Raw genomic sequence first — 26,744 nt, forward strand, 5'->3', positions numbered from 1 at the left:
ATATGTTAAAAGCACTTTTGATATTAAAAGGAATCCTGACCTCAGATATTCATAGTATAATTTTTTGACAGCTATGTACATGATGTACTCTGAATAAAAACAAGACAAAAAAAAGTCAAATGCGTAAATGCGAGTTATGTCATCGCTTTCATCATGTTCATGTTACTTCTTCTGTCTATCTTTGTTTTTTCATAGAACTGAAGTATTTTTCTTTGTGTTATGCTGTTTTGATCCATCATTGAAAGTATTTATCTGCATGCTCTGCAATTTCAATATCATTGTGAAATATATTGTTTTATATTTGTTCTCCTAATGCTGTTCATTTTTTTAGGAACCAGGTATTGCAAAAATTCTTAAACGGGAAGGTGTACTTAACTCGAAAGAGTGCCAAGATTTTTCCAAGAATACAAATTTACGGTCCTTTCGGGTGAGTTTAAAGCATGTAAAAGATGATATAACTTCACCATAAAGTAATTATAAAAGATGATTATCAATGGGTAACATCTGTTTGTTTTACTTCTTGGTATAAAAAATGTTTCATTTAATTTTTTATTAGCTTTACAACTTCGAACATGGATTGTATGGTATTTTTATCGATATTTAGTTGAAACTTCGTCGAAAAAAAAGAAGTAACTTAAATAGAATGTGTTTGATGAGTTTAAAGTTGCTTGTATCAGTTATGACGAGTGTACAATTTATCTAATTATCTACTTCATTGGACAAATCCGGCCTTAATATATTCAATATCTTAATATAAAACACGTTCTTTAACTTTTTTATTAGATGACAATGCCAGTTAACAAATTAGGAGGACTCGATTTCAGAGACACTGATGAAGCATTTGAAATACGACCTATTGCAGAAACTAATGTGTTTATCATAAGGAGACAGACAATACCATCTACCGACTGTAAATGTGTGAGTACCACTTATCTTCATTACAATATACGTATTTCATTCTTAGCGCTTCAATAGATGTTAATAATTTTGATTCAGTTCTCTTGAGAGGTACTTCTATGAGAAATATCAAAGAGCTTGTAAATAATGGATACTTTCTGCTGCTTGATAAGATAAGAATAATAATCACACATATATTCATGTTGCATTTTAAACATGTTTTGTATTATTTCTAGTCTTGAAAGGAAGAACATCATAAAACACACACTCGTGTGTTGATTGCTGATAGAAAATATGATGGTAAATTACATAGTGCTCTTTTAGAATTGTCTTAACTGAATTCGAAGTGTTTTAAAACGTATGGAGTGCGTAAAACGTGACATTAATACTTGATGAGTGGTTTGTTATTTTTGTAAGTGTCTATTGTAAAGAATTGTAAAGAAAACCTTTTTAATTACTAGTAATATAAATATCGATTCTATCTTTTTACGATAGTGCATTATCGATGAAAGTAATATCACAAATAACTGTTTTTTTCCACTGACTTGCAGACACTAGTAAATTCTTTTTTTTTCAAATAACACATCGGGACTCATTTCATTTGCTGTACTATTCTTATATGATATATTTAAAATTCTAATTCATCTTTGAATTCTTTTGTGTTATCTTGCAGGACTCTACATCACCTGATATCGTAGAATGCAATAACCAGTGTGCATGTTTATGCCACAGTCCAATAATTTATGATGTATGTTCTAACATATATAATACAGGGTAAGTATGTGAACAACTAAAGTCTTTGCTAATTGTAGAAGGACTTACGGTGACCTTAAGTTGTTGTTATATGTCATTTGATCTCCTATTGAGAGCTGTCACATTGTCAATCATACTACATCTTCTTTTAATATGATACAGACTTTCAATTTGAAAATAATGCCTCAATTATAATTTTATATTTGTTATGAATGGCTGCTTCTTATTTGGGTACTGCTTTTTTTATGCCCCACCTACGATAGTAGAGGGCATTATGTTTTCTGGTCTGTGGCTCTGTTCGTTCGTTCGTTCGTTCGTCCGTCCGTTCGTCCCGCTTCAGGTTAAAGTCTTTGGTCGAGGTAGTTTTTGATGAAGTTGAAGTTGAAGTCCAATCAACTTGAAACTTAGTATATATGTTTCTTATTATATGATCTTTCTAATTTTAATGTCAAAGTAGAGTTCTGACCCCAATTGCACGGTCCACTGAACATAGAAAATGATAGTGCGAGTGGGGCATCCGTGTATTGGGGACACATTCTTGTTTAATTCTACCTTGAAATGGCAAATGTAAAGTTGAAAGTGTGAAGTCAGGAATATGTGAAAGACGTTTTCTATCCATTTGATGTGTTTAAGCTTTTGATTTTGCTATTTTTGAAAAAGACCAAATAAACTCAGAATACGCAAATGATAAAATGAATAATTTGGATACTCAATGCATACAGCTAAGTAAAACAATAGTTAAATAGATGTTATTTTGTTTCAATAGGTCTGCTAGTCCTCCATGTAGTGCCCGATTACCAGATACATCAGGTGTAAGTCAACCAGATGATACACAAGGTCTTAGTACATGTTATGTTCCGAAATGTCATCAAAAAGCAACAAAGACGTATGTGTTAAAAAATAAGTTCGAAAAACTTTATGTCATGGATTGTTCGCCTTAGGTTTAAAAAAAGTAAACAAATGACGGCTAAAGTGTAGAAATTCATTTTCATTTCACATTTATTTCATAGTGTTTAGTCTTAAGATAGATATAAAAAAGTCCATTGGAATAGAATACAAATGAATAATCAGAATATTAAGATGGAATTTTTGTCCATACGGAGGGGTTAAAAAAAATTAACATAACTTGGTAACTTACTGGGTTCGTCAGAAAATATCGAAAATGAAGAAACTAAAAATAGAAAGACTTTGGAATAACCCACTTGCGTGTCGCGGGCATTTGCAGAAAGCTACCCTCAACCATCGAAGCGACCAGTAAAAAAACGAAAAACATTATTTCGAAAGTTGTCAATTATGCCATTTTCTATTGTTTGTTTTTACTTACAGTTTGATGATTGTTTTAAAAGTATAATTTGAACAATCTCGACAACAAAATATCAATTTTGACGATTCATTGTGTTTTGCTTATATCAGTGGTGTAATTTTGTAGTTTAAGCCGAAATTTTGAACTTCGTTAATTTACTTCCTCAATTATATTACGAAAACTGATTTCAGAAGTGGTTCAATATTGGCACTAATAATGGGGAGAAACTTTTATACATATATCCGTAAAGTTTTCGTTAAAAAAAATTATTATTTAAAAATATTTCTTTACAGTATGAAAAGTATGACACAATATATATAATGTATAAAACTGTTGCTTTTTTATCTTAACTCATCGTTGTATTGAGACTAGGCAAATCTTACATCTTTGTGGCATTGAAAGTCATTTTAGCAAACATCTAACTTATTTTGTAACTGTGGACTCGTTATTATTCATTATATAACGATTTCCGTGAATCTCGAATTTAAGGGTTAAACGAAAAACATTTTTTTCTATTGTCTAATAGTCCAAAACCACGAAATCAAATATATACGAAAAGTCTCATCTCTATTCACGAAAACTAGTAAAAAAGGTCATAAATGAATCTACTTTATTTTGTGAAAGGAAGATATATTTAGTTTTTTCCCGGATAGTATTAAAAAACGTCACACCCCTTATTCATTTGACCTTATTTCAGAGACTGTTTCAGCGAACTAGAATGTAGTTGGTGTGAATATAACGACCTCTTACAACAAATAGCTACGCCATGTTGTAGGCTTAAAGAGGAATGTACATTTGGTAAAACAAAATCTCAATACAGAAATACATGTGGTATGTATAAAACCAATATGTACTTGAAATGAGTAACATGAGTGCAAGTTATGAAGAGCAATGTATGCATCTTATAACGTATTATCAGAGTGTTGGTTTGCATTCGTTTTTCCTGGTTTCTAGTTTTGTATGTAGTGTTTTGCCTAATAATTTTTTCGTCCGTTGCTTTTGGTTTTTGGTTTGCCCTGACGATGTCAGTTTCTTATCGATATATGAATTTTAACGCGCTCTAGAATGATTAGATATAAGAGGATGTGACATGAGTGCCAATGACACAATTCTCCATCCGAGTAACAATTTATAAAAGTAAACCATTATGTTGGTACTATTTTATCATGAACTGTTTCTCTATAATCCTTAGTAATCGGTTCATTTTTATATTTTTTTGTGCATTTGGCACTTTGGAACAGAAAATAGGGAGATGTCGTATACTTACCAATGACAACTATTCACCGGAGATAAAATGATGTGTTTTTTCATTTGTACAGTTGAACCACGAAATAAGTTATCCACGAAAATGCAAGTTTTCTCCAATCCACGAAATTGTATATAATCAACAGTATATGTGCAATGAAAAAACCGTGTACCATAATAAAATTAAACAATTCAAACAAATGATGAATATACAGAACAAAAAAAAAAACCAGTATGATATTCAACACAAAACGACAGCCCTGAATTACAGATTTCTGACTTTAGAAAAGCATATACAGAATGTAAACTAGCATCCGAGCCTAATAACGAACTGTAAAGATCACCTGTGACTCATCACATCGCAAATTTCAGCTTGCTTCGCAGCGATTTGTTAATTGATTTGTTAACTCTAATTCGTTCATTTATAAAGAACAAAATGTAGTCATATTAATTTCACAACTTATTATATTCCCGTTATCTTTTCAATTTTCAAAAGTCGCGAAAATAAATCGAGCATGAAGATCAATTAGGTAACAGAACATACCAATTATTCTTTTTTAGCAGCGGCACCATCAACCACAACTGACAAGACGTCAGATGAAATTGATGCAGGTCAAATTGGCGGAATAATAGGTGGATCAATCGCATTTGGTATCCTTCTCACTCTCATAATGATTTGTGGAATTAAGTTTTTCAGAACTAGAAATCGTAATGAAAATGCTGATCCGTATATAGAGGCTATTCCAGATTATGAACTTAGACAATACAGAGAAAAGGAGGAATGTAGTAGTACGGATTCACCACCACCGCCATACCAGATTCAACCGGCAATTAATCATAATTTTTATTTTGACTCATCTCCTGGACATAAAGTTTGATAGACAAATGGTCATAAAATGTTTTTTCATAACATCCGTCTTCCGCTAGTTTCCACGTTATACAAACCCATATATTGAACATTATTTATATTCTTTGTTTCTGACTTAATTTTGTATAGTTAAAATCTCCTCATTTTATATTTATATACATACATATATTATCATGTTTCCCTTTTTTTTTAATCTATTTGAATAAATATACTAAAAAATAAGATTAGTATTGCATGCTTTTTACATTGAAGTTTTTTTTATTAATTTGGTAGACGTCACATCTAGAACAGTATGCATAATAATATTAATGGTCATAGTAGATCAATCACTCTCTTTTTAGATTATGCACATTATGGTGCAGTAGTTTCATAAATTCAGACCCCTGAACCTTTACAAGAAATCCGCATATCTACAGCTCGTTTATAAATAATACATAGACCATTTTTTATATATGAAGAATTTACATAATGTGTTTCTTATTTTTTTTATAGGTAATATATCCTTATTTTATATTAATATATATCTTTTTATCATGTTTACATTCTTCTTATGAATGCACGTTTGTAAATTTAAAATTCCGGACAATGTTTATCAATATTATTTGCTTTTAACATTCGGTTTTGTATACACAATTACAGTTTGGTGTTTGCCGAATGTTAGCTGACATGTAATAGGCCATTTTCATATTATAGACGCAACAAGTATTCGACAAGTTACCTACTCTGTGTTTCTGCATGTGTTAATGTTAATTACGAGCAGTCAAAAACAGAAAAAATCAAAAATGTGATCGGTGCAGTTTTTGGGGAAAAACTTTACCATTTTTGATGATAAAGTCATGTATAGAAAGCATTTGAATAGTTAACTTTCCCTCAAAATTGTACCGATGGAAATCTTTAATTTATTCATTGACGATGCTCTTGCTTGATCGAGTACCATAATGTTCTACAACAGTGAAGGTAATCTGTCGAAAAAATAGTAATTTTTGAGTCAAAAGTTGGTAATGTGAAAAATGGACTATTAAATTGCCGTTACATTCAAAACAGTATTTAAAGTTTCCTGCCATAGTAGATCACGCTCTCTTGATGAGTATACATGTAAAAGTGATAATGTTACACCAGGGATTCTATCAAATCCCTTAAATAAGAAACGATTTTGAAAAAAAATAACAGCTTCACTGATTATGTTTATCCTTTAAAATTAGTAATTTGTATACACTCACTATACAAATTATATGGGTTTTTGTCAAATCCCTTATTATTAAATCCTTAATGACATAACTGCAAACAAGCTTTTACCGGCAGTTAAAAAAACACTGGGAGGTTGATAATAACAGTTTTCAAATTACGTTTATAATACCACGAACAAAATGAGTATGCTGTTGTTGCCTTCTCTTTTGGTCGCTAATGTCTTCTCTATGGTCGGGTTAATTGTTTTCTCTTTGACACATTCCCCATTTCCATTATCAATTTTATGTACAGAAAGACGTTTCAAAATACTTGATTAATTTGGATGACATCTCCTTTTTCATAATTGCTGCATTTTTTTTCTTACAATGTGCTCTTCAAAAACAGTTTAAAAAACAAATCGAATACAGCATGTCTTACGGAATTGGTATGATACAGCAGTGTGAGAAAACTGGCAGTAGGGACATGATTCTAAAAAAATGCTATTATGTTAAATAACAAGACGATAACATATGTTTTTCACATGAACTAGAATAAGAATAGTTTTTATTGATAATTACAGCGCCCAAAACTGAGCTTAACACTTACATAAAATGTATGTACAATTATTACAATGATTATCTAAAACAATTGAAAATTAAAAACAAAATGGTACTGGTAAAGCAATACAAATAAACCAAATAAAATGAAAAATTAACACTTGCCATTAAATTTCTTTTTCCGATCAATAACATGAATAGGAATAAAAACGACAATGCATCCAATGCACACAAAAATATATGTTTGACTGCGTATACAATTTGCATGGTTTTCCATTGATTATGATTCATTGATCGTTTCTGTATTATACTAAGAATAACTTTTCTTTAGGTGTTGACTTGTTAAGGGCTAAAACAATTTCATTCGTTCATCTTCAGTTGTAAACGTCATAATTAGTTATGATAGTGGGATCCATTTTGCTTAATACATAATTGTCTTTGCGCCGTTTGGCTAGCTATTAAACCAGGTTCAATCCACCTTTTTCTACATAAGAAGATGCCATTGCCAAGTCAGGAATATGATAGTTGTTATTCACTCATTTGATGTATGAGCTTTTGATTTTTCGATTTGAATTTTCCGCGGAGTTCAGTATTTTTGTAATTGAACTATTTTCTATCCATCAGAAAGCTAAAATGATTTTTACCAAAACATAGCTTTAAATAGAACTATGTTTATTTTCTAAATAATGACTTCTGTTCTTATTGTGCATACTTAGGACCAGCATGTCAGTCTTTGTAATGGGGATCGAGAATACATGTGTCTACTATAGACTCTCATGTTATTGGAGAGTACCATGAACCATTTCACATCCCGATTATAACTTTTCATGCTCACTAATAATGTCTGCAGTTTTTGCCAATATATCATTTAATGGAATTTTTGGAGTACCACAATATAGGAGATACTAATGATTGTGATGTTTCTCCATATTCACGTTTAAAAAAGAATGCGTAGAAATATACATTTGTCTGAATTGTGTTATTATCATGTTTGAATTAGCGTATAAAACTATAGTAGAAAGATAAAAAATTTGAACCAACTGTTTAATCAGAAAAATTACACTGGTTATATATCAGTTTGACAAACACTTATTTTTATCATTGAGAAGCTTAATATTCCCTTATGAACACAAAGTCATTAAAACGTTCTGCTGATTTTACAGAGTTATCTCCCTGTAGTGTTAGGTACCACCTTAAATTAGAAAAATGACCAGCATGACAATATCTACAATAAGTCTACTGGCTGTGATAATCAGTTCTCTCTTGGTTGACATTAATGTTCTTTTAGCCAATGTTTAGTGTTCTACTGATATCTTAAACCATATTATAAGTAGACGGCCACTTAATATAGCAAAGTTTTTTATAGCAAGACTAAACATTTTGTCAAAGTGAGAGATATTATGGACATAATTGTGCAAATCGTGATACAAGCATGAAATTGGGTATAAATGATATTTAAAAAAATCAAGTGCTGGCCATCAAAATTTTTCATTTTTTCAAGATGGCCGCCGATCATTTTGCAAATGGCGTCATATCCAATTGGCTACATTCCGTAAATCCTTGGAAGCTGTGTTACAGGTATAATACAGTGTAAGTTTTTGTAAAACGTAAAATACAGTTCCTAAAGTACGACAAAACAACACATAAATGACAAAAAAGAGTGACTTCCGATTCCAAAATGGCGGCAAAAATTTTTAAAATGTATTTTTTTATAATTTCCATCAACTTAACAAGTGATTTCACATTCTTTGTTAAGTTTACATGCGTAGTTTTGTTAGAAAGACAGGTTGGTTATCTTACAATTATCTGACAGTAGCCAATACAAAAACCCGTACAAGGAAGGACAGAACAGTAGCATTTACAGTTGTCAACACAGCTGGATTTTTTTCCTGACAGGAGGATGCAACGGCAGCCGAAGAAGTCCTTTTTTGTTTCCAACTGTCATCGATTTTTTTCTTTCATCCAACCCCTGTGTTCATGACTAGGTACATGTACCTGTCGAATACATCAATCAGGCTGAGCCCAAACTTGTCCTCCTTGATATGCTTTTCTTTTAATCTGCTCTGAGAAAAAACTGCATCACAATTCCGCTGCTTCCTGGGTAACAATTTACATTGCGCCTCGTTAACAGCAAATGTTGATGTTGTTGTGTCATACATGATGCAAACAAATGTTTCTTTGATGTCCATGTATGTGTTTTTATACTTCAGCGAAGATTAACACGTCCCTTACATCTTGAAATACTTTCCATGTCATCCAAACTGACCTCTTCCCTTTCCGACGAAAATCCGACAGCGTATAACATCCACTGCATGCATGAACGAAAGGAAGAGTAGCTACACGAGGACCAAACGCATTTTATATGTCACGTACAGGAAGCAATAAAAAATCTTCATTCCTGTCAAAACCTACCCACAGCTTGTACCACCATATTTTGGGAGTGCTGCAATTCTTAATACTACTACATAAAACCTAAAATTACCGTTTTACAATAATTTTCATAATCATGCTAAATATGGACAAACACTAGTGTATATGCTTCTCCATTATTACAAGGGGTAGCTGGAAAGTATCCCTATTAGTCTCTAAAGAAGCAATTGAACAGTTTCGTTTCGTTGTCATCTTCACAGAGAAAACTACTCCATTTCCCTGGTGTTCTACTAGAACTAACACCTTTCCGTCTAGCACAAGAACCTTGCTTTTGTCTTGTCATATCTAGCCTGTAAATCATTCATTTAGTAAACATCAAATACAATGTCTACTCTTGAATACTGATCGATGCAAGATTTTATGTAAGGCAGTATGACATAATTTGCAAAATCATCAAATAGTGTTGCCCAACAAGGTGGCCTGAAATAAACCATTGCTGCCCCACCAACGATAAATGTTTCCGGTATACCCCTTTGCACCGATTTAATACCAATGTTTAAAGTGACATCCTGAGACAAAAATGGAGGAGCAGTTTGTTTTTTATGGATAAAGAAATATTCCAAGTCAATTTGTCTACTATGACAAGAAATAAAAGTCTAGAAAAGATATCGCAATCACTTTTAAGGTTCTCTAGCTTTGTTTTTGACAAAGACGTTTACAGTTTTATTTTACGGACAAAATAGGAAGTTGTTCTTTTTGATCTGGTTATAAGAAATAGGTTCTCCTTCGTTTTGCATTTGCTTCAAACGATATTCGTATTTTTTGCCTTTGATCTTTTCAAAGAAATCCTTTTGTGTTTTTGTAGAGTGTTCATTAAGTCGTTCATCAGTAATATAATGCCTCAAACCACTAGATCTTTCAATTTCATCTGATAGTATACTGACTTCTGGTCCAGCTACCATCCATATGTCTAAATGGATCTTCGGTTAGACCTATAACAACAACATCGCCCTTCACAACAGCATTATTCTGTTTTTTTGCCTGATCAATTGTGCTATAGGAAAAATATTTGCTGATCTTACGTACAGTGAAATTATTATTTTCAAAATCAATTGGCACCTGTGGGTGACGTTAGAGAAGGGAAGCCATATCTCGGAGAAGGTCGGTAATGATCGAGAATAATTTACACTATCAAGACCTTGATAAATACGGCATCATGCTTTATATGGACTGTTTGTACAAAATCTTACTCATGAAATGAGCATACTACTAAATTCACAAGAAGTTCTTATTTTATAATTGAACGCCAGGAATTAAACTGTGCTCGAGATGACTCTATTTCCCTACACCAGTCTATCAAATCATTGAACGTCACAGTGTCATAACATGATAATAATTTCTGTGTTTAGCTTTCTTAAGCCGATATATACAATTTAAGCAAAGCAAATACAGTTATCTGATGCGCGTGTCTAGTCCTAGGTACATTTGAACATACATAAAAGAATCTGTCGTTCTAGGTGTTGCAATATTGGTTTAAGTGAAGACACATGTCCATCCACTCATGTAATATATCACCCATAATTTTATAACAAGTCATTTCAAGGTGCAGCCCACCTCACATGACGATAAACTTATCTTCTCCGTACAAATCAGGCCATTCCCACTGAATAGCCATTACCAAAAGTGGCTGATCTGCCATTACTATAGATGTTTCTCCCGTATTAACCACATTTTTCGCCTTATCCATCGAATACCTGATGTGTGCAACTGAATGGGCTTGTTTTTAAACAGTGGCATCATAGATGTTACACTTACTTGAACAGCTCTACAAGAGCCTCGATTTTTAGAGTAATGAAATGAACTACGATTTATACCAGTGTGCCCTGGTAGTGCATACAAATCGCTCTTTATGTCTATAAAAAGTTTGTGCATGTGCAAAATTGTTAAATGATGTGTATCATAACCTTGAAAAATGTTATCAAACCAAATCATAATATCATTGAAAATCCCAAAACATTAATTTTATAGTACATAGTTCAAATTTGTTTGAATGAATGTTGATACATTTTCGCGCATGCGCAAACCCTGGATATGTCAAAAATTCATTTCTAGTACATTTGTCACATGTAAGGAAGGTAGCTACCAAACATGATAGCTGTTTCACTAAAAGAAGGTGAAAGAAGAGTTTTCCAGAAAAAATCAGTATTTTCAAACTTTAAAAACAGCCATTTTAGAAAAAGGCCGTGGCCATCTTGAAAAAATGATTTTTTTAGTGGCCAGCAGTTGTTTCTTAAAAAGTATATAATAAGGATGCTTTGGGGTAATTTACATGCTTGTATCATCATTTGCACAATTCCTTCGATTTTGCCTGCTAATATCTCCCACTATCATGAATCCTATTCTAATATTGAGAATGGAAATAGTTCACTATGTTGGGAATGTCTAGTGTAGAATCAAACGTTTTTGAAGTTATAGTACTTCATTACTGTGTAGGGGTGAAGTTACTTATGTAATATAATATATTAATAATATGATATCATAAAAATTGTACAGATGACCCGTTTTGAAAGAGGGGCGAAAGATACCAGAGCGGCTGTCTCATAGATCAAAGATAAACTGACATGTGGCACCAGTCGTAATGCTCATATTATTTCAAATCTGTCAAATAGTATAATTCTGAAGGTCGCATCCGTGAAAAGTAAAGGGGATTGTAGTTACAACATAAGGAACATATCCGATATCATATGTGAAACGGTTTATCCATAACAGCCGACCAACTCGTGATGGCATCCGTAAAATTTACGAAGGAATAATTCAACTTCACCATTTGGAATTCTTGGTTTAATAGCGGTCTTGTGAGCAGCAACCCTCTATCAAAAAAATCATGATAAGAAATACAATCCCGGGAATTTGGTACCAACAGGGATATATATTTACAGGCGCTGCTAGAAGGTTACTACATAGAAATGGAAAGTTCGCAATTGGGAAGTTGACATCATCTCTTTTGTCGTTTAGTTTTGTTTTCAACCGAATCTCATTGTAAATTTCTAGATGTAAATCAAGATGTGTTCCAACTAACCAAATCACTATCCCAATCAATACTAGTAATGGAATTGTATGCGTCTGTCATACATTGAGAGGCTTTAGTAGCTATCAAACCCATTTTAATCCACCATTTTCTACAGGAATAGGACAATAGTTATCCATTCGTTTGATGTGTTTGAGCTTTTGATTTTGTCATTTGATTAAAGACTTTCCGTTTAGAATTTCCGAGGCGTTCGTTATTTTCGTGATTTTATAATTTAGAATCATAACACTAGACAAAATTAAAAAGTTAGGAAATATAAACCAACGGAACGAATGGAAACCTTCTGTCATATTCCTTGTACAGGAATAATCCAAGGATAATTGAGTTTAAACTTTTGTTTATTTGTTAGCTAAATACTTGACTGTGATACTGTGATTTTTTAAAAAGCCGGAAAGGTAGGTTTTTTTAATTTCCAAGATGTTAAAAATAATCAGGGGAAATTGGACCGAAGTGCAACACAATGTGTGTTTAATAAGTCGACAAAGGTCGTGCTTTATACATATGTGATTTGGTAATTTTTATTTTTACCTTGTTAAGTATTTAAACTCATTCATTTTAATATATACTTATTAGCATATCATTTGACATTTTAAACAAATTTTGTTGTGAAAAATAGTAAACATATCATTTTACATTCATATTCGTCTTTGTATCTATCCACTCCTATTATAAATATATTACTATTAATTGCTATATCTCAAATTATACAGGTCGTTAAACATAGGGAATTTAACAAACTAAAGAACAAACGGGTTACTAGCCGTTACGGAGATTTTTGTAAAAATATAGCCTTTTTAATATTCGTACTTTTAAAGTCAACACAAATATAATGATGGCAGAACAAACAACTTACAATCGCTTCAATGGATTTGAAAAGATTTGAACATATATAGTAATTTTAAATGTTACCTGCTACTTTATGTATTCCATAATGAGGAATACTTCGTGAATTATCTTAAGGTTAGTCAGGTATTTATAAATCAATTAGTTGTTGTTTTTAAGTTATTAGGATTAATTAAACACAAGGTCCAATTTTTTGCCAAACTATTTTGACATTTTTACCTATTATATCTGCTTGTTTTGCTCACCCCATTGGTATCCGTATAATAAATTGTATGTCAATGAGAGGATAAGCTAACTAAAACACCAGATTAAATCAAATATTTTCTACATCAGGAAATGCAAGTTTTTAAGTCAGGAATATGATAGTTGTTCTCCATTCGTTGGATATGTTTGGGCTATTATTTTTTTACCTTTTCGGAATGAACTTTCGTTTTGAATTTCCCATAGAGTTCAGTATATTTATTTTTTTTTTGGGAGGGGGGGGTTCTTACTTTTTAGTTGTACCTACATACATATAAATATGAAATGAACAAAACAAAACAAAATCATGCTGAAATAAAACTTTATGATTTTTAACGAAATTTGTTTTAAAAGGAACATTTTATAACATGTAGATAAATTAGGCCGTTTGTTTTCTCGTTTGAATTGTTTTACATTGTCATTTAGGGGCCTTTTATAGCTGACTATGTATGCGCTCAGCTCATTGTTCAAGGCCGTACGGTGACCGATAGTTGTTACTGTCTGTGTCATTTTGTCTCTTGTGAAGTGTTGTCTCATTGGCAATCACACCACATCATCTTTTTAAACATTTTAACTGAATAAGATAAGAGACGTAAAAAAAATCTGTTTTGTAAACACGTTCCTAGTAAGCATTCAGATGAGTGGATCAGTTACCTGAGATTAATTTCACAACGTATTGTTTTAATTTTTACCTATCTGTAAAAAAAAGACAACGCTAAATATTATGAAAATATTGTACGTTTTTAAGGTTATAACAAAAAAAAATTGGGTAAATGCGTTTATTGTTTTGTAAACAAAAAATCTTATTTGAAAAATTATACGAAATTTCCATGATTTTTGTAATACCTCTCTTGCTTATTTTGTTATGGTGTACATAATTTTCTTAATTAGTTAATTTGTCTAAATAACTACATTTTAAGTGCAGGCAATCTGACTTTTCCCGAACATAACTTTTTATTTTAGTGTTGATGTCAGATAAATTAGCTATAATTTTATAAATATGAAGTTATGGGAAAATAGTATAACATATAATCGAATCAACGGCAAAGTTCATTAGTGTTGTTGTGCACTATCAAACTTTTTAATTGAATGAAACAACATTAAAACGATTTGTGTTGTATGCATGTTATATCTATGTGTTTTATGATCTATTGTTTGTTTATTTATGTTTTTCTTTTTTAGTCATAGTGTAGTCTATTTATTTCAGTTTGAATGTCCTGTTGGTATTTTTCAACCCTCTTTTAAGGGACGAACTTTTTTTTTCTTAGGTTGGGATCAAAACAAATTCTGCTCGACAGAATTTATTTATTCAAGTTTGTAAAGAACGATATCTACTTTGTTTGGATGTGTCAAAAGCTGATAATTTGTTTCTGTCATAATGATGCGCAGAATGTTTATTTCATAAAACCTCGGTCAAGGTTATTTTTAAGGTACAATTGTACTAAGTTTAAAAACCCGATGTTAAAGGTTTTATATTATTACTAATTAAGGTGGTACCTAACACTACAGGGAGATAACTCTGTAAAGTCAGCTAAACGTTTTGATTACGTTGTGTTGTAAATGGAATATTAAGCTTCTCAATGATCAAAATTGGCGTTTGTCAAACTGCTATATAACCAGTGTAATTTTTCTGACAAAACGGTTGGTTCAAAATTTTTGAAATTTTTATATTTTTGTTTAAGGGTCAAAGTAAATACTTTGTCAAAATTTTATGAAAATTAAACGAGCCAAATTAATTTTAGTGAAAGTATTGGGTATCACCTTAAGATAATACATACTCCAGTAAGGTATACATAGGGAATTAAGAGACTCTGAAACAATCATAAGAATATTCGTAAGAATATTAATAAATGAGGTCCGTCGGATAGAAATCAAAGTTATCAATTGCACATCCACATGTACATGATAAAGACTGTGATTAATTTGGGAACAGTTGAATACGAGATGATAGATGAGTTTCCGTCTGTTTCAAATATTACAATAGAGTTTTTTTTCAACTCGGGTTAGGTTAACTATACTAGTCAACAAAAGGAACGATACACGACTTTGGAATCAAAATGATCAAAATGTCTTTTATATACAACAATATGAAATGATGTATTTTAAAAACTTTTCATTTTGCTATGTATGTGTATATGATTATGAAAATCAAAATCAAAATCGGAAACAAACTAAATTCCGCGTAAATGATCACAGGATTCACATTTTTTTTGGCGAAAAATTAAAAGAAAAACGACACACAATTTTCAAAGTACTAAAACAAAATTCAAATTTGTTTTAAAATATGCAATATGCTACTAGTAATCAAATTATGTGCATGTTGTAAATTCAGGGTTAAAATATTGGGGTGGGGGGTGGGGGGATGTTCTTTGTAAAAAAAAGTATTTTTTTCAAATCTCAAAAAAAAATGTGTTTACGTCTCAAATCAATTAGATCTATAAAAACCACACTGTAAATTTGGAACCTTTAAGATAAGTTTTTAGTGTGAGACCGCGTATTTGAATTTCTCTTTCCTTATCTCTATATGGTAAATGAAAGGACAATGTATACATTTTACCGAATTCTTATATGGCCGAATTCCGCTTTACTAATGAACGAAGAAACTGAATGATTTTTATAAACAAACTGATGAAAAACATTGTCTTTACATTTAAATGAGAGAGCGTCATTATTAGTTGGATTTTCTGTTTTTAAAATTGTCGGTTTTTTTTGTAAATTTTGTTCAAAAATAATAATTTCGCCCAATAAAGTCGTGAAAGCAAAAAAAAACATTTTTTTTGTAAACGGATTTTTCATGTTTTTAGTTCTGTGGTCATTTAGTATAACCCTGCTCAATATTGGTCGTATGTACTGAAAACTTCATCTTCAATTCCAAAAAAAAATGTCGTGTATCGTTTCTTTTGTTGACTAGTATATACATATATATATCAATTACAACTACGTGCATGAATATGATAGGTCGACACTCATTGACTCGTTGTGAAAACAAAAAGATCACCTCGAGGTTACTTTGAAATTGTATAACAAAAATATTAAGCAGCAAAAACGAATCAATTTAATCTTTTTTTTTTAGTTAAATATCTGTTTTTATGTATTGAAATTGGTACCCTTCATCAAGATAACGAAGATCAATTTAATTTGTATACATCTTTAAACGTTTTACATAAAGTTGGGATAACCTTGTTTGAAGATTATACTTCCTTCTATTTCTAATGATTAATTATCTAACTTGTTTCGGAATATATTTCTATACCCAACGTGATATATCATAAATGTGTTTGATCTCTTGCGACAACTTTAAATTGAGTCTTTACTTTCTGATTCATACTGTTGCTGATGTTGATGAAAAGTTGAGAAGGAAAAGGAGGATATATGTTAGAACTTATTCGGATGTGTTGCATTTTGTCGGGTTATGTAATGTATTTCGGTTGTTTCCTGTAATTAGCTAATACTTCAGTTTTATCATGTACATCTTTTGTTTAGTCATTTTATAAAATTTACTGTTTGCAAAAGTATAAATTATTCTGAATAATAGGGATGTTCTGGTACCTAACAGAAAACCCTGTCCGTTTTTGGCACAACTTTTTTGAACTTTTGGTCCTCGATGCTGTTCAACTTTGTACTTGTTTCGGCTTTAAAACTTTTGAATCTGGGCGTCACTAGTAAGTCTTGTGTGGACAAAATGCACTTCTGGCGTATCAAAAGTTTTTGCTTGTTGCCTTTTGTTAACTATTATTCGTGCGTTTCTTTGTCAATTGTGTTCTCCTATTTACTTATATTATAGTCCTGTAATGTCGTGTTGTCATTTTAATGTTATATTTCACATGGCCATAAAAGAGGGCGGTTTGGCATGCCACAAAACCAGGTTCAACCCACTATTTTTTCCTTTAAAAATATCCTGTACCAAGTTAGGAATATGGCCATTGTTATATTATAGTTCGTTTCTGTGTATGGTACATTTTAACGTTGTGTTTCCGTTGTGTCGTTTGTTTTCTATTATTTTTGAGTGTAAATTCACATTACTATAAGACGTGTCACGATATTTATCTATCCCAAATTCATGTATTTAGTTTTGATGTTATATTTGTTATTCTCATAGGATTTTGTCTAATGCTTAGTCCGATTCTGTGCGTGTGTGTTACATATTAATGTTGTGTCGTTGTTCTCCTCTTATATTTAATGCGTTTCCCTCAGTTTTAGTTTGTTTCCCCGATTTTATTTTTTGTCCATGGATTTTTAAGGTCTAAACAGCGGTATACTACTGGTGCCTTTATTAAGAAAACGAGCCCTATATTATATTCAATTAAATTACGTTTTTCTTTTTTAGAAACAAAGGCGTTTTCTGAATTCTAAATTATCACGAGTCATCAGCTAAGAATTGAAATATAAAAGGAAAATGTTGTTTGTATACATTGTATACTTACTTGGAACTTTTTCCTGTGAATATGCTGCTGAAAGCATTGATGGCAAAAAATTAGCAGATGAACTTAAGAAGATAAAAAAAGATATCGGTGTTGATCACATGCAGGTAAAATGCATAACGATATACATATTTCTCCATTCTGAAAATACTAAACAAAAATCTTTGATTTATAGTGATTTGATTGTAATAGATAACAAATAAAAAAAATGTAAAAAGCTTGAACATGAAATTTCGAAATTAAGTATATAAATATAATACAAGTTATGTACAACCTATTAAGCTTGTACTTTTAAAGTTATTGATGTATATTTTACTACTCTTATTATTTGCATGACTGCATGTCGACAAAACATTACCTAAAATGATACATTAAATCTGTTGTCAATACGATGGAAATTAATCCAACTGTCATAAAAGTGAGCTACAGAAAACATATTTTACATAAGAAAATGCCTGTACCAAGTAAGGAATAAGACAGTTGTTATCCATATGTTTGATGTGTATGAGCTTTTGATTTTGCCATTCGAGTAGGAACTTTTCATTTTAAATGTTCCTCGGAGTTCAGTATTTATGTGAATTTACTTTTTTACTGTTTAGATGTATTTCTATTTGCACATATCTGATGAGTTAAACTTTTTTCAACTGATTATTATTGTTTGTTTCAATGTTGAAAATTTCATCGCTGTTGGGGTAGGGTTGTCACCGTCGTACAAGTTTAAAACCGCCATATTCTGAAGTTGCCTGTCCCATATCAGGAGCCTGTAGTTAAATAGTTTTTTATTGTTGCTCTGTAATATACTTTATTTATTTTATTATTTTATTCCTAAATTATGCCGTTAGTTTTCCTGTTTGATGTGTTAAACTTTCATCATTTTAGGATCGTTAATAGCTGACTGTGCGGTATGAGCTTTGATCATTGTTGAAGTTCGTACGGTGACCTTGTGGTGTTAATTTCTGTGTCATTTGATCTCTTTTAGATAATTGTTTCGTTACGTCTCGGTCATCGAATGACACAATAGACAATATTTACATTAGACTAAATATCGCTTTGAATTTCAACCTGATCAGTAATTTCAATATGGCTATAATCCAGCTCTAATGTGGGTCTATTTCAAAAGCCTTACTTCTTTTAAGAATATCAGAGTGTCGGTTATGTTGTCGGTTATATTGGGATCATTTTTGGACTAATATCTTGAGGAAGACCTCAGCCGCAACCTGTCTCTCTGGTATCTTTTGCCCTTCTTTCATGAACCTGTACAGTGGTTGTCGTTTGCCTTGTTAATGTAGTTAATAAGTGTTTCTCATTTCTTGGTTTTTTTTATATAGATTAGATCGTTGTTTTCCCAGTTCGAATAATTATACACTCACTATTTTGGAGCCCTTTATAGGCTACATGTTGAAGACCGTGTTTTCTTTTACAAATTATGACTCGGATGGAGAGTTGTCTTATTGGTACATTTAGTCTACCAAATACAGATTATCCATATTCTTTATAAAGGTTCAAATTCGTTTCAAAAAGAAAGAAAATTACAAAACGTATATAAGAAAAATATAAGGATGAATCTTCCGCAACAGAAATTCTTCCCGGTATAGTTTATCTAGGTACTTAAAATATAAGGAACCAGCATCATATATCGTATGATTACCCGAGACTTTGTTGTATTAGACTATACAAAAAATATATAAGCTTAACAATTAAAACATATTCCGTGTATTATTTGAATGGATTTATCTTGTATTCAAAAAACTTTTTAATTGCCAACAAAATAAGTCCTATGAGGAATTAATTAAGAAGATGTTGGTAACTAATAAGGAATAAGAAACACTAAAAATTTGATTGAAAATGTGTTTTTTTACTATTATTATGTCCCAAGTTTTTAAATATCAAAATATTAATGACGTTAAGCTTGTTACATTTCAACCTAGTGTTCTTCGTCGTCTTTTACGTTAAAAGCCTGTCTTATTTTGAATTTGATAATAATTCTAATCATATAAGAATTAAACATCATCGTGCAACACAATTTAGCTATTTGAAGCATTTAAGTTTAAAAAATATTTTTAACAAAATTTCCTACTAATTATTTAGATAATAAATAAGATAAAATTTACTTCAAATTATTGTCACCTTATCTTATTATGTTATTTTTTTGTAACGGAACTTTATACAACTGTAATAAAAATGTCGTTTGGACTAGCTATAAAACCAGGTTTAACTAACGACTTTCGTCAGAAAGACAATAATCAAAACAAAAGAGTAAACAAAAACTCACAAAACCAAAGAACATTTACATCAAAAATGTCTTATCAAGACAAGAATTTGACAGTTTTTTTTCAATCGTTCGATGGGTTGTTAAAGTGAGGCGTATGATTTAGAACTGATCTGCAAATGCTTACAAAATAATATAGATGAATTTGTGTTGGTATTTCTCATTTTTGTTTTATTGTGTTAAAGAGTTTCTTTATAGAAATGAGTAAAAAGACTTTAACATTTCTACTTTTAGGAACAGTTCAATAATTTTCAATATGACATCAAGTCGGATACAGGAACTCAGTTGTTAAACAAGGTAGGACAGGATATTAACAAATATAAATGTTTTTTTTTCAAAACTTATTTAAAAACAACTTACTACAGAATAAAACACTAAAGATGTACATATCGTGTATTCAACATTGGCAGTGAGTTATCATTTAGATTTAAAATAGTAAATAAAAAAGGACATTTTAAAATTGGAGGTGGTGTCTTTAAAAACTTCGTTAACGAATTAGTCGACGTTAATAATAGTACAAACTTTCTAAAAAATTTAGAAGTACTAGACTAAGTATCATGAAATAAAAGGGGATGCTCACTAAAAAATGTAGAAATTTTTGTAAATTTTATTTGGAAAAAAAAAACATTTCGTGTGCAAAATAATGGTGGAATTAAATTACAAATTAAAATTTTGTAATGGCAAGTGAATGTTATACAAATATATCATGCTTACAAGGGGTATTTGCCAAAAATACCGGTTGAGAGGTACAAATTTCCAGAGCCGTTAGGCGAGGGAAATTTGATTACCTCGAAACCGGTATTTTTGGCAAATACCCCTTGTAAGCATGATATAATTGTTTAATTCCACCGAATGTTCCACCTCAGAGAGTTTATTATAATCAAGTGTCATATGAAATTTCGACTTGAATGTATAATTTTTGTATACACTGCAGCTGAGCTATTGTGGATTCCAGTTTTATGTGACCGGTTGACAATTCGTTGAGTTTTATTTATGACGTCATTCCCGGAATTTTTACGTCATTCGGTCAAAATTCAATAATGATGCTTTTTATCCTAAATATTTCATCTGGAACCATATATTTAGAATGACCATGAATTTGTCATATTAGAACAGAAATAATTCATTGAGTTATTTTTAGACATGGTATTCCCCATCTGCCATGGTATTTGCTAGGGTATTTCCCATCTGCCATGGAATTTGCTAGCAAATACCCCGGCATATGGAATTCCCTAATGGCAAATACCCCGGCAGAGAAAAGAAAATCTCAATAAATAGAAATTGGTGAAAAATACCATGGTTCTCATCCAATCAAAATACAGCATTATTACATAAGGTGCAATTATTTTCGTAAGCGTATGTCAGTTGATGATGTTTTAAGGATTTATTTTAAAACTGTTCCTTTAGTAATACCTTTTTGTCGAAGAAAACATTTTTCAATAATAGATATATAATATTTTAGTTCAAAGTCCGTTTTTACACATTTTTAGACGATCACATATTCTGCAATGTGTCATTTAAATACTTTTGATTGTTTTTATAATGATTCCATTAATAGATTCAATCCAGTCTTGAAACATCCCTGAAAGACTTGAATGACGTTTTAGACAATGTAAATTCAAAAATTATATCTGGTACTCAAGATTCTCAATCAACAAATCTACATCGATGCTGTGATCTACAGGATAGTGATCTAACGTACTTGCCGGAGTTCCAATCAAAAGTGAGTAATATTTCAAAATATAAATTGAAGGTTCAAATGATGTTTATATGCATTTACTGCTGTACCCCAGTTTTTGCTATTTTTACCTATTGTTTATATGTTTTGTTCACACATCATTGTCAATATGATGGAAATGTATGCGACTGTCATACACACGAGAGGTTTAAATAGCTATAAAACCAGGTTTAATCAACCAAATTCTACATCAAAAATCTTGTACCAAGTCAGGAATATAACGATTATTGTCCATTCGTTTGATGTGTTTGAGCTTTTTGATTTAACCATTTGATTAGGTATTCATTTCCCGTTTTCAAATTTTCCTCGGAATTCAGTATTATTGTGATTTTACTTTTTAAATTCATATTAAACATTTAAAACATGAGAGGTTTACTTTCGACTGTCCAAAACTATTTGCATGTTAATTATTAAAAAGTATTGTTTGTTATGATATGTGTATAAGCAATGGAAATAAAGATAGGTTTAAATGGTGGTGAAGATTTGATAAATATCACGTCAGAAAGGTTTAAAACTTATATATAAAATGTATATCCGATACATTTATATATGTGTTGTTTATTCTTTAGTTTTCTATGTTGTGTCATGTGTTCTATTGTTTTTCTGTTTGTCTTTTTCATTTTTAACCATGGCGTTGGCATTTTGTTTTAGATTTATGAGTTTGACTGTCCCTTTGGTATCTTTCGTCCCTCTTTTATATAGGTTCATGATTAGATATATTATTTATATTTTCTTCACGGACAAGCCAAAGTGTAAACTGGGTATAAATATATAGTAAGTAGTAGTTTTCTCTTACTAATAACTCAAATAACAATTGTGTTGAAAAGGCCTGACCATTGTATGGTGCTAGATGTAAACCTACCCGTAGCTACTCCCAAATTGCCAGGCATAAACTGATAGCTAGCGTAAGGCGTTGTCAATGTTTTTACTTTTGAGTTTGAGCGTCCTTTTGGTATCCTTCGCCTCTCTTTTCTATGAACGGTTGCCAATTGTGCTTTTCTTCAATACCACATTTGCTTAGCCTACCTTTTTGATTTGTGGTTAATTTGTTTGCGTCTTAAATATGAATTAAATTTTATTCACAAGACGTTATCAAAAAAAATGTCAAAGAAAAATTAATTGTGAACTATTACACGATTGGCGTGTCATGTATAAACTAGCTAGGCAAAGACCGATGTACTGCATAATGTTCAAGAAAAATATACTTTCCACCTTTATTTTGTTGTTTTATTACCAGTATATCATTTCAGGTCGATAGAAGTAAAGCATGTGTTACCACATCTCCATTAGCGGTAAACAATTTGAAATACCCGACAGACCAAATCAGTGATGTGATGAAAACCAACTATGAAAACAACAAGAATGTGTTATGGCAGCACTACAGCACGACAGAGGGCGTGTCTGTTATTTACCCAGCCACCAAGTGGAAACACTGTCAGGTCTTTGATCCAAGATTTAAGTAAGGATATCGTTGTTAGTTTCGCCGAATGAAACGGATCATAAGGCTTTGTTTTGTTTGTTTTTATTTGTTTTGTACGTTTTAGACTTTTTTCGTTCCATGTAAAAAACAACATAGATAGCACAAGTAAATAAAAATTGAAGGTTTTAAACAAACAATTTAGAATCTGACAAATCTAATTCTGTGAAAGATTCTTCTCCTCTTTTATTTATCCCTTTGACCTAAGTGATATCACTCTAACTGGAGATCTTGGTGATATCACTCTAACTAGAGATCTTGGTGATATCACTCTAACTGGAGATCTAGGTGATATCGCTCTAACTGGAGATCTAGGTGATATCGCTCTAACTGGAGATCTAGGTGATATCGCTCTAACTGGAGATCTAGGTGATATCACTCTAACTGGAGATCTTGGTGATATCACTCTAACTGGAGATCTTGGTGATATCACTCTAACTGGAGATCTAGGTGATATCACTCTAACTGGAGATCTAGGTGATATCACTCTAACTGGAGATCTTGGTGATATCACTCTAACTGGAGATCTTGGTGATATCACTCTAACTAGAGATCTTGGTGATATCACTCTTACTGGAGATCTTGGTGATATCACTCTAACTGGAGATCTTGGTGATATCACTCTAACTGGAGATCTTGGTGATATCACTCTAACTGGAGATCTAGGTGATATCACTCTAACTGGAGATCTTGGTGATATCACTCTAACTGGAGATCTAGGTGATATCGCTCTAACTGGAGATCTAGGTGATATCACTCTTACTAGAGATCTTGCAATTGTAAAATTGAGAATGGAAATGGGGAATGTGCCAAAGAGACAACAACCCAACCATAGAAAAAAAACAACAGCAGAAGGTCACCAACAGGTCTTCAATGTAGCGAGAAATTTCCGCACCCGGAGGCGTCCTTCAGCTAGCCCCTAAACAATTATATACTAGTTCAGTGATAATGAACGCCATACTAATTTCCAAATTGTACACAAAAAACTAAAATTAAAATAATACAAGACTAATATTGTGTCTACGCTAACCATTCTGTTTTAAATCTATAAATTTGAATTAAGAAAATACAAACGAATGGGAAAAAAATCAATAACGTCAATATGACAAAGAAGACAGAAAATCTCACGCATTACATTAAAAGAACACTCAGATTACTGGAAAAAGACCAAACATTTACAAAGGATACTTACTTTTATGCGCTAACATGAGCATACAGATACAGGTATATTTTGTAGATGAAACGTGCTTTGGCGTATACTATATGATTATATATCTAGTATCTTTGATGTATTTTATTATTCAATGTCATGCAAACATGTCCGTATATTTGGTAAATTGATTTTGCTTGATCAGATAAACAAGGAATTACCCATTGAACTGAAACAAAAATAAATTTATTGATCAAATTTATATTATTATTTGTTATCAATTATTCACGGTGATTTTAAAGTACATTTTATACAAGTGACAACAACATAAACAAAAGTATAAGGACGACAATTAAGCATGTATTATAATATATGTAACTGCTTGTATAGTATCATTTATGTCAATTTCTAATTTTTAAAACAAACCATATCCCATAGACCCTATTCATTACATTCTGAAGTTTGAAATATCAACAGAACATCTTACGTCATACTAGTATGTGTAAAAAAATAGATTACTGATTCGCAGTATTTTTTTATTTAACATTATTAGAGTTTCGACGACAAGAGAAATATCTTTAACGTTTCGTGAATATCGGATATCACTTGGGGTTTTTTTATTTAAATAAAATGACAAACGTGCCTTCTTTTGCAATACTACGATATAGACTTTCTTCGGCGTAAAAGTTTTGATTGCAACCGCTGTTCTTTCTATTTTTTTCTGTGATTATTTTCATTCGCAATCACTTCTTTTTTTCTTCCCCAGATCTTCATACGCCGCTGCAGCTTCGCCAACAGATAAGGATGTTGTGCTTGTGATTGATGCAAGTGCGTCTATGAGTCAGCCAACTGGAGTGATGGACAAAACTAAAATTGTTCTTGCCAAAGGAGCAGCAAACAATGTATTGCAAACACTTAAACCGAATGATAGGGTAAGCTCATGTAATATTTGTTCACAAATGAAAAGGGCGTGTGAAAGTTTCCTGATGTATCTTCCGAATTATGAAAATAAGAAGATGTGGTATGTTTGCTATTAGACAAAGGACAATAACAATCAAAACCAAGGGGTTAACAAAGACTCCCAAAACCAAAGGACATTTACATCAACAGTTATGAATAACAACACGAACTCCACTGAAAACCGGAGTGAAATCAGGCGCTTCGGAAGGGTAAGCATTTCCTGCAACAAATACGGCACCCGTACACATAGAAAAATCGAAAGACAAACAAATTAACAACTTTAGGTATCCGTTCGTCATCAACAATGAGTTAAACTCTTTCCGCATAGTCATCTCTATAAGACCCCGAAATGACAAATGTAAAACGATTCAAACTAAAAATCTAACGGCCTGCTTTATGTTAACTATTTAAAATTGGGTTACTTTCTTTTAAAAAAACTGATCAATTTACAGCATTTGTAGACTCCAAAAAAGACAACAGTAACTTGAGTGTATTTTGAACAATTTTCCTTTGTTTACAATATTTGTCTCTTTGTTTTGTATACATATACAGTCAAACCAGCTTAAGGGACCATCTTTATTAAGCAAAAACCTCCGAAATAAAGGCCAACAATTTTAGATCCCTCTGTAGTACATTTTATATAACTTGGATCTGTATTGAATGACCACCTTGCTTAAGAGACCCCTTTTTAACTCTCACTTAAGTGGTCTCTTCAAACAGGTTTGACTGTAATTTATCTAAACTTTATTTAATAGGTAGGAATTGTTCGATTTGATAACAGTGCATATACTCCAAAAGGCGGAACCTATAGTTCATGTTATGAAAACCAACTTGCATTTGCAACAAAAGAAAATACGGACAAACTAAAGGGATACATCTTTTCAATAGATGCAGTTAGGAATTCTGAGCCTAACTTTGAAAATGCGTTATTATCTGCATTCAAATATTATAATTCCTCTCATGAAGATGTTCAGCTTGACAACAGAGGTATATTGTGTGTCTTATATAGATATAGGAATATGTGGTACGAGTGTCAATGAGACAACTCTCCATCCAAGTCACAATTTGTTTTAAGAAGATGTAGTATGAGTGCCAATGAGACAACTTTCCATCCAAGTCACAATTTAAACCATTATAGTGTGTCTTGTATGTTTCGTTTCTAATTCAAGTAAACTATATTCATATTTACCACGAATAAAATGGCGTGCGTCAGACGTGCGTTAAGTCTACGAAATACATATCATTGACAGTGGAATCAAAAAGATTAAAAAGGCAAACAAAATTCATATTTAAAATGTATTGTGAGCCCAAACATTCTGAATGATTTTTCCAAATAAAGCTAAGGTAATCGAATGCTGTATTTTGAAAATATACAATAAAGGCAGCAGTATTATTCCA

At 31.6% G+C, this 26,744-nt stretch overlaps 2 protein-coding genes across 2 annotated transcripts in view; both read left to right on the top strand.

Moving 5' to 3' along the window:
- LOC139527426 (VWFA and cache domain-containing protein 1-like) overlaps window positions 1–6,107 on the top strand; it is a gene marked incomplete in the record, with an annotated part of 392,016 nt that extends 385,909 nt beyond the window's left edge. Inside the window, 6 exon segments of the mRNA XM_071322885.1 lie at window positions 332–427; window positions 784–918; window positions 1,571–1,671; window positions 2,417–2,536; window positions 3,651–3,784; window positions 4,760–6,107. Of these exon segments, the coding sequence (XP_071178986.1) occupies window positions 332–427; window positions 784–918; window positions 1,571–1,671; window positions 2,417–2,536; window positions 3,651–3,784; window positions 4,760–5,076 (903 nt within the window).
- Window positions 6,108–12,961: 6,854 nt separating this feature from the next.
- Window positions 12,962–26,744, top strand: part of LOC139527425 (VWFA and cache domain-containing protein 1-like) — a 35,105-nt gene continuing 21,322 nt past the window's right edge. The window contains exons 1-7 of the mRNA XM_071322884.1: window positions 12,962–13,208; window positions 17,659–17,859; window positions 20,256–20,318; window positions 21,580–21,744; window positions 23,010–23,218; window positions 25,153–25,318; window positions 26,102–26,333. Coding sequence (XP_071178985.1) covers window positions 17,728–17,859; window positions 20,256–20,318; window positions 21,580–21,744; window positions 23,010–23,218; window positions 25,153–25,318; window positions 26,102–26,333 — 967 coding nt within the window. The 5' untranslated portion in view covers window positions 12,962–13,208; window positions 17,659–17,727. The remainder of the gene's footprint in view (window positions 13,209–17,658; window positions 17,860–20,255; window positions 20,319–21,579; window positions 21,745–23,009; window positions 23,219–25,152; window positions 25,319–26,101; window positions 26,334–26,744) is intronic.

Source organism: Mytilus edulis, chromosome 6, assembly GCF_963676685.1.
Source record: "Mytilus edulis chromosome 6, xbMytEdul2.2, whole genome shotgun sequence".
NCBI classification, from domain to species: domain Eukaryota; kingdom Metazoa; phylum Mollusca; class Bivalvia; order Mytilida; family Mytilidae; genus Mytilus; species Mytilus edulis.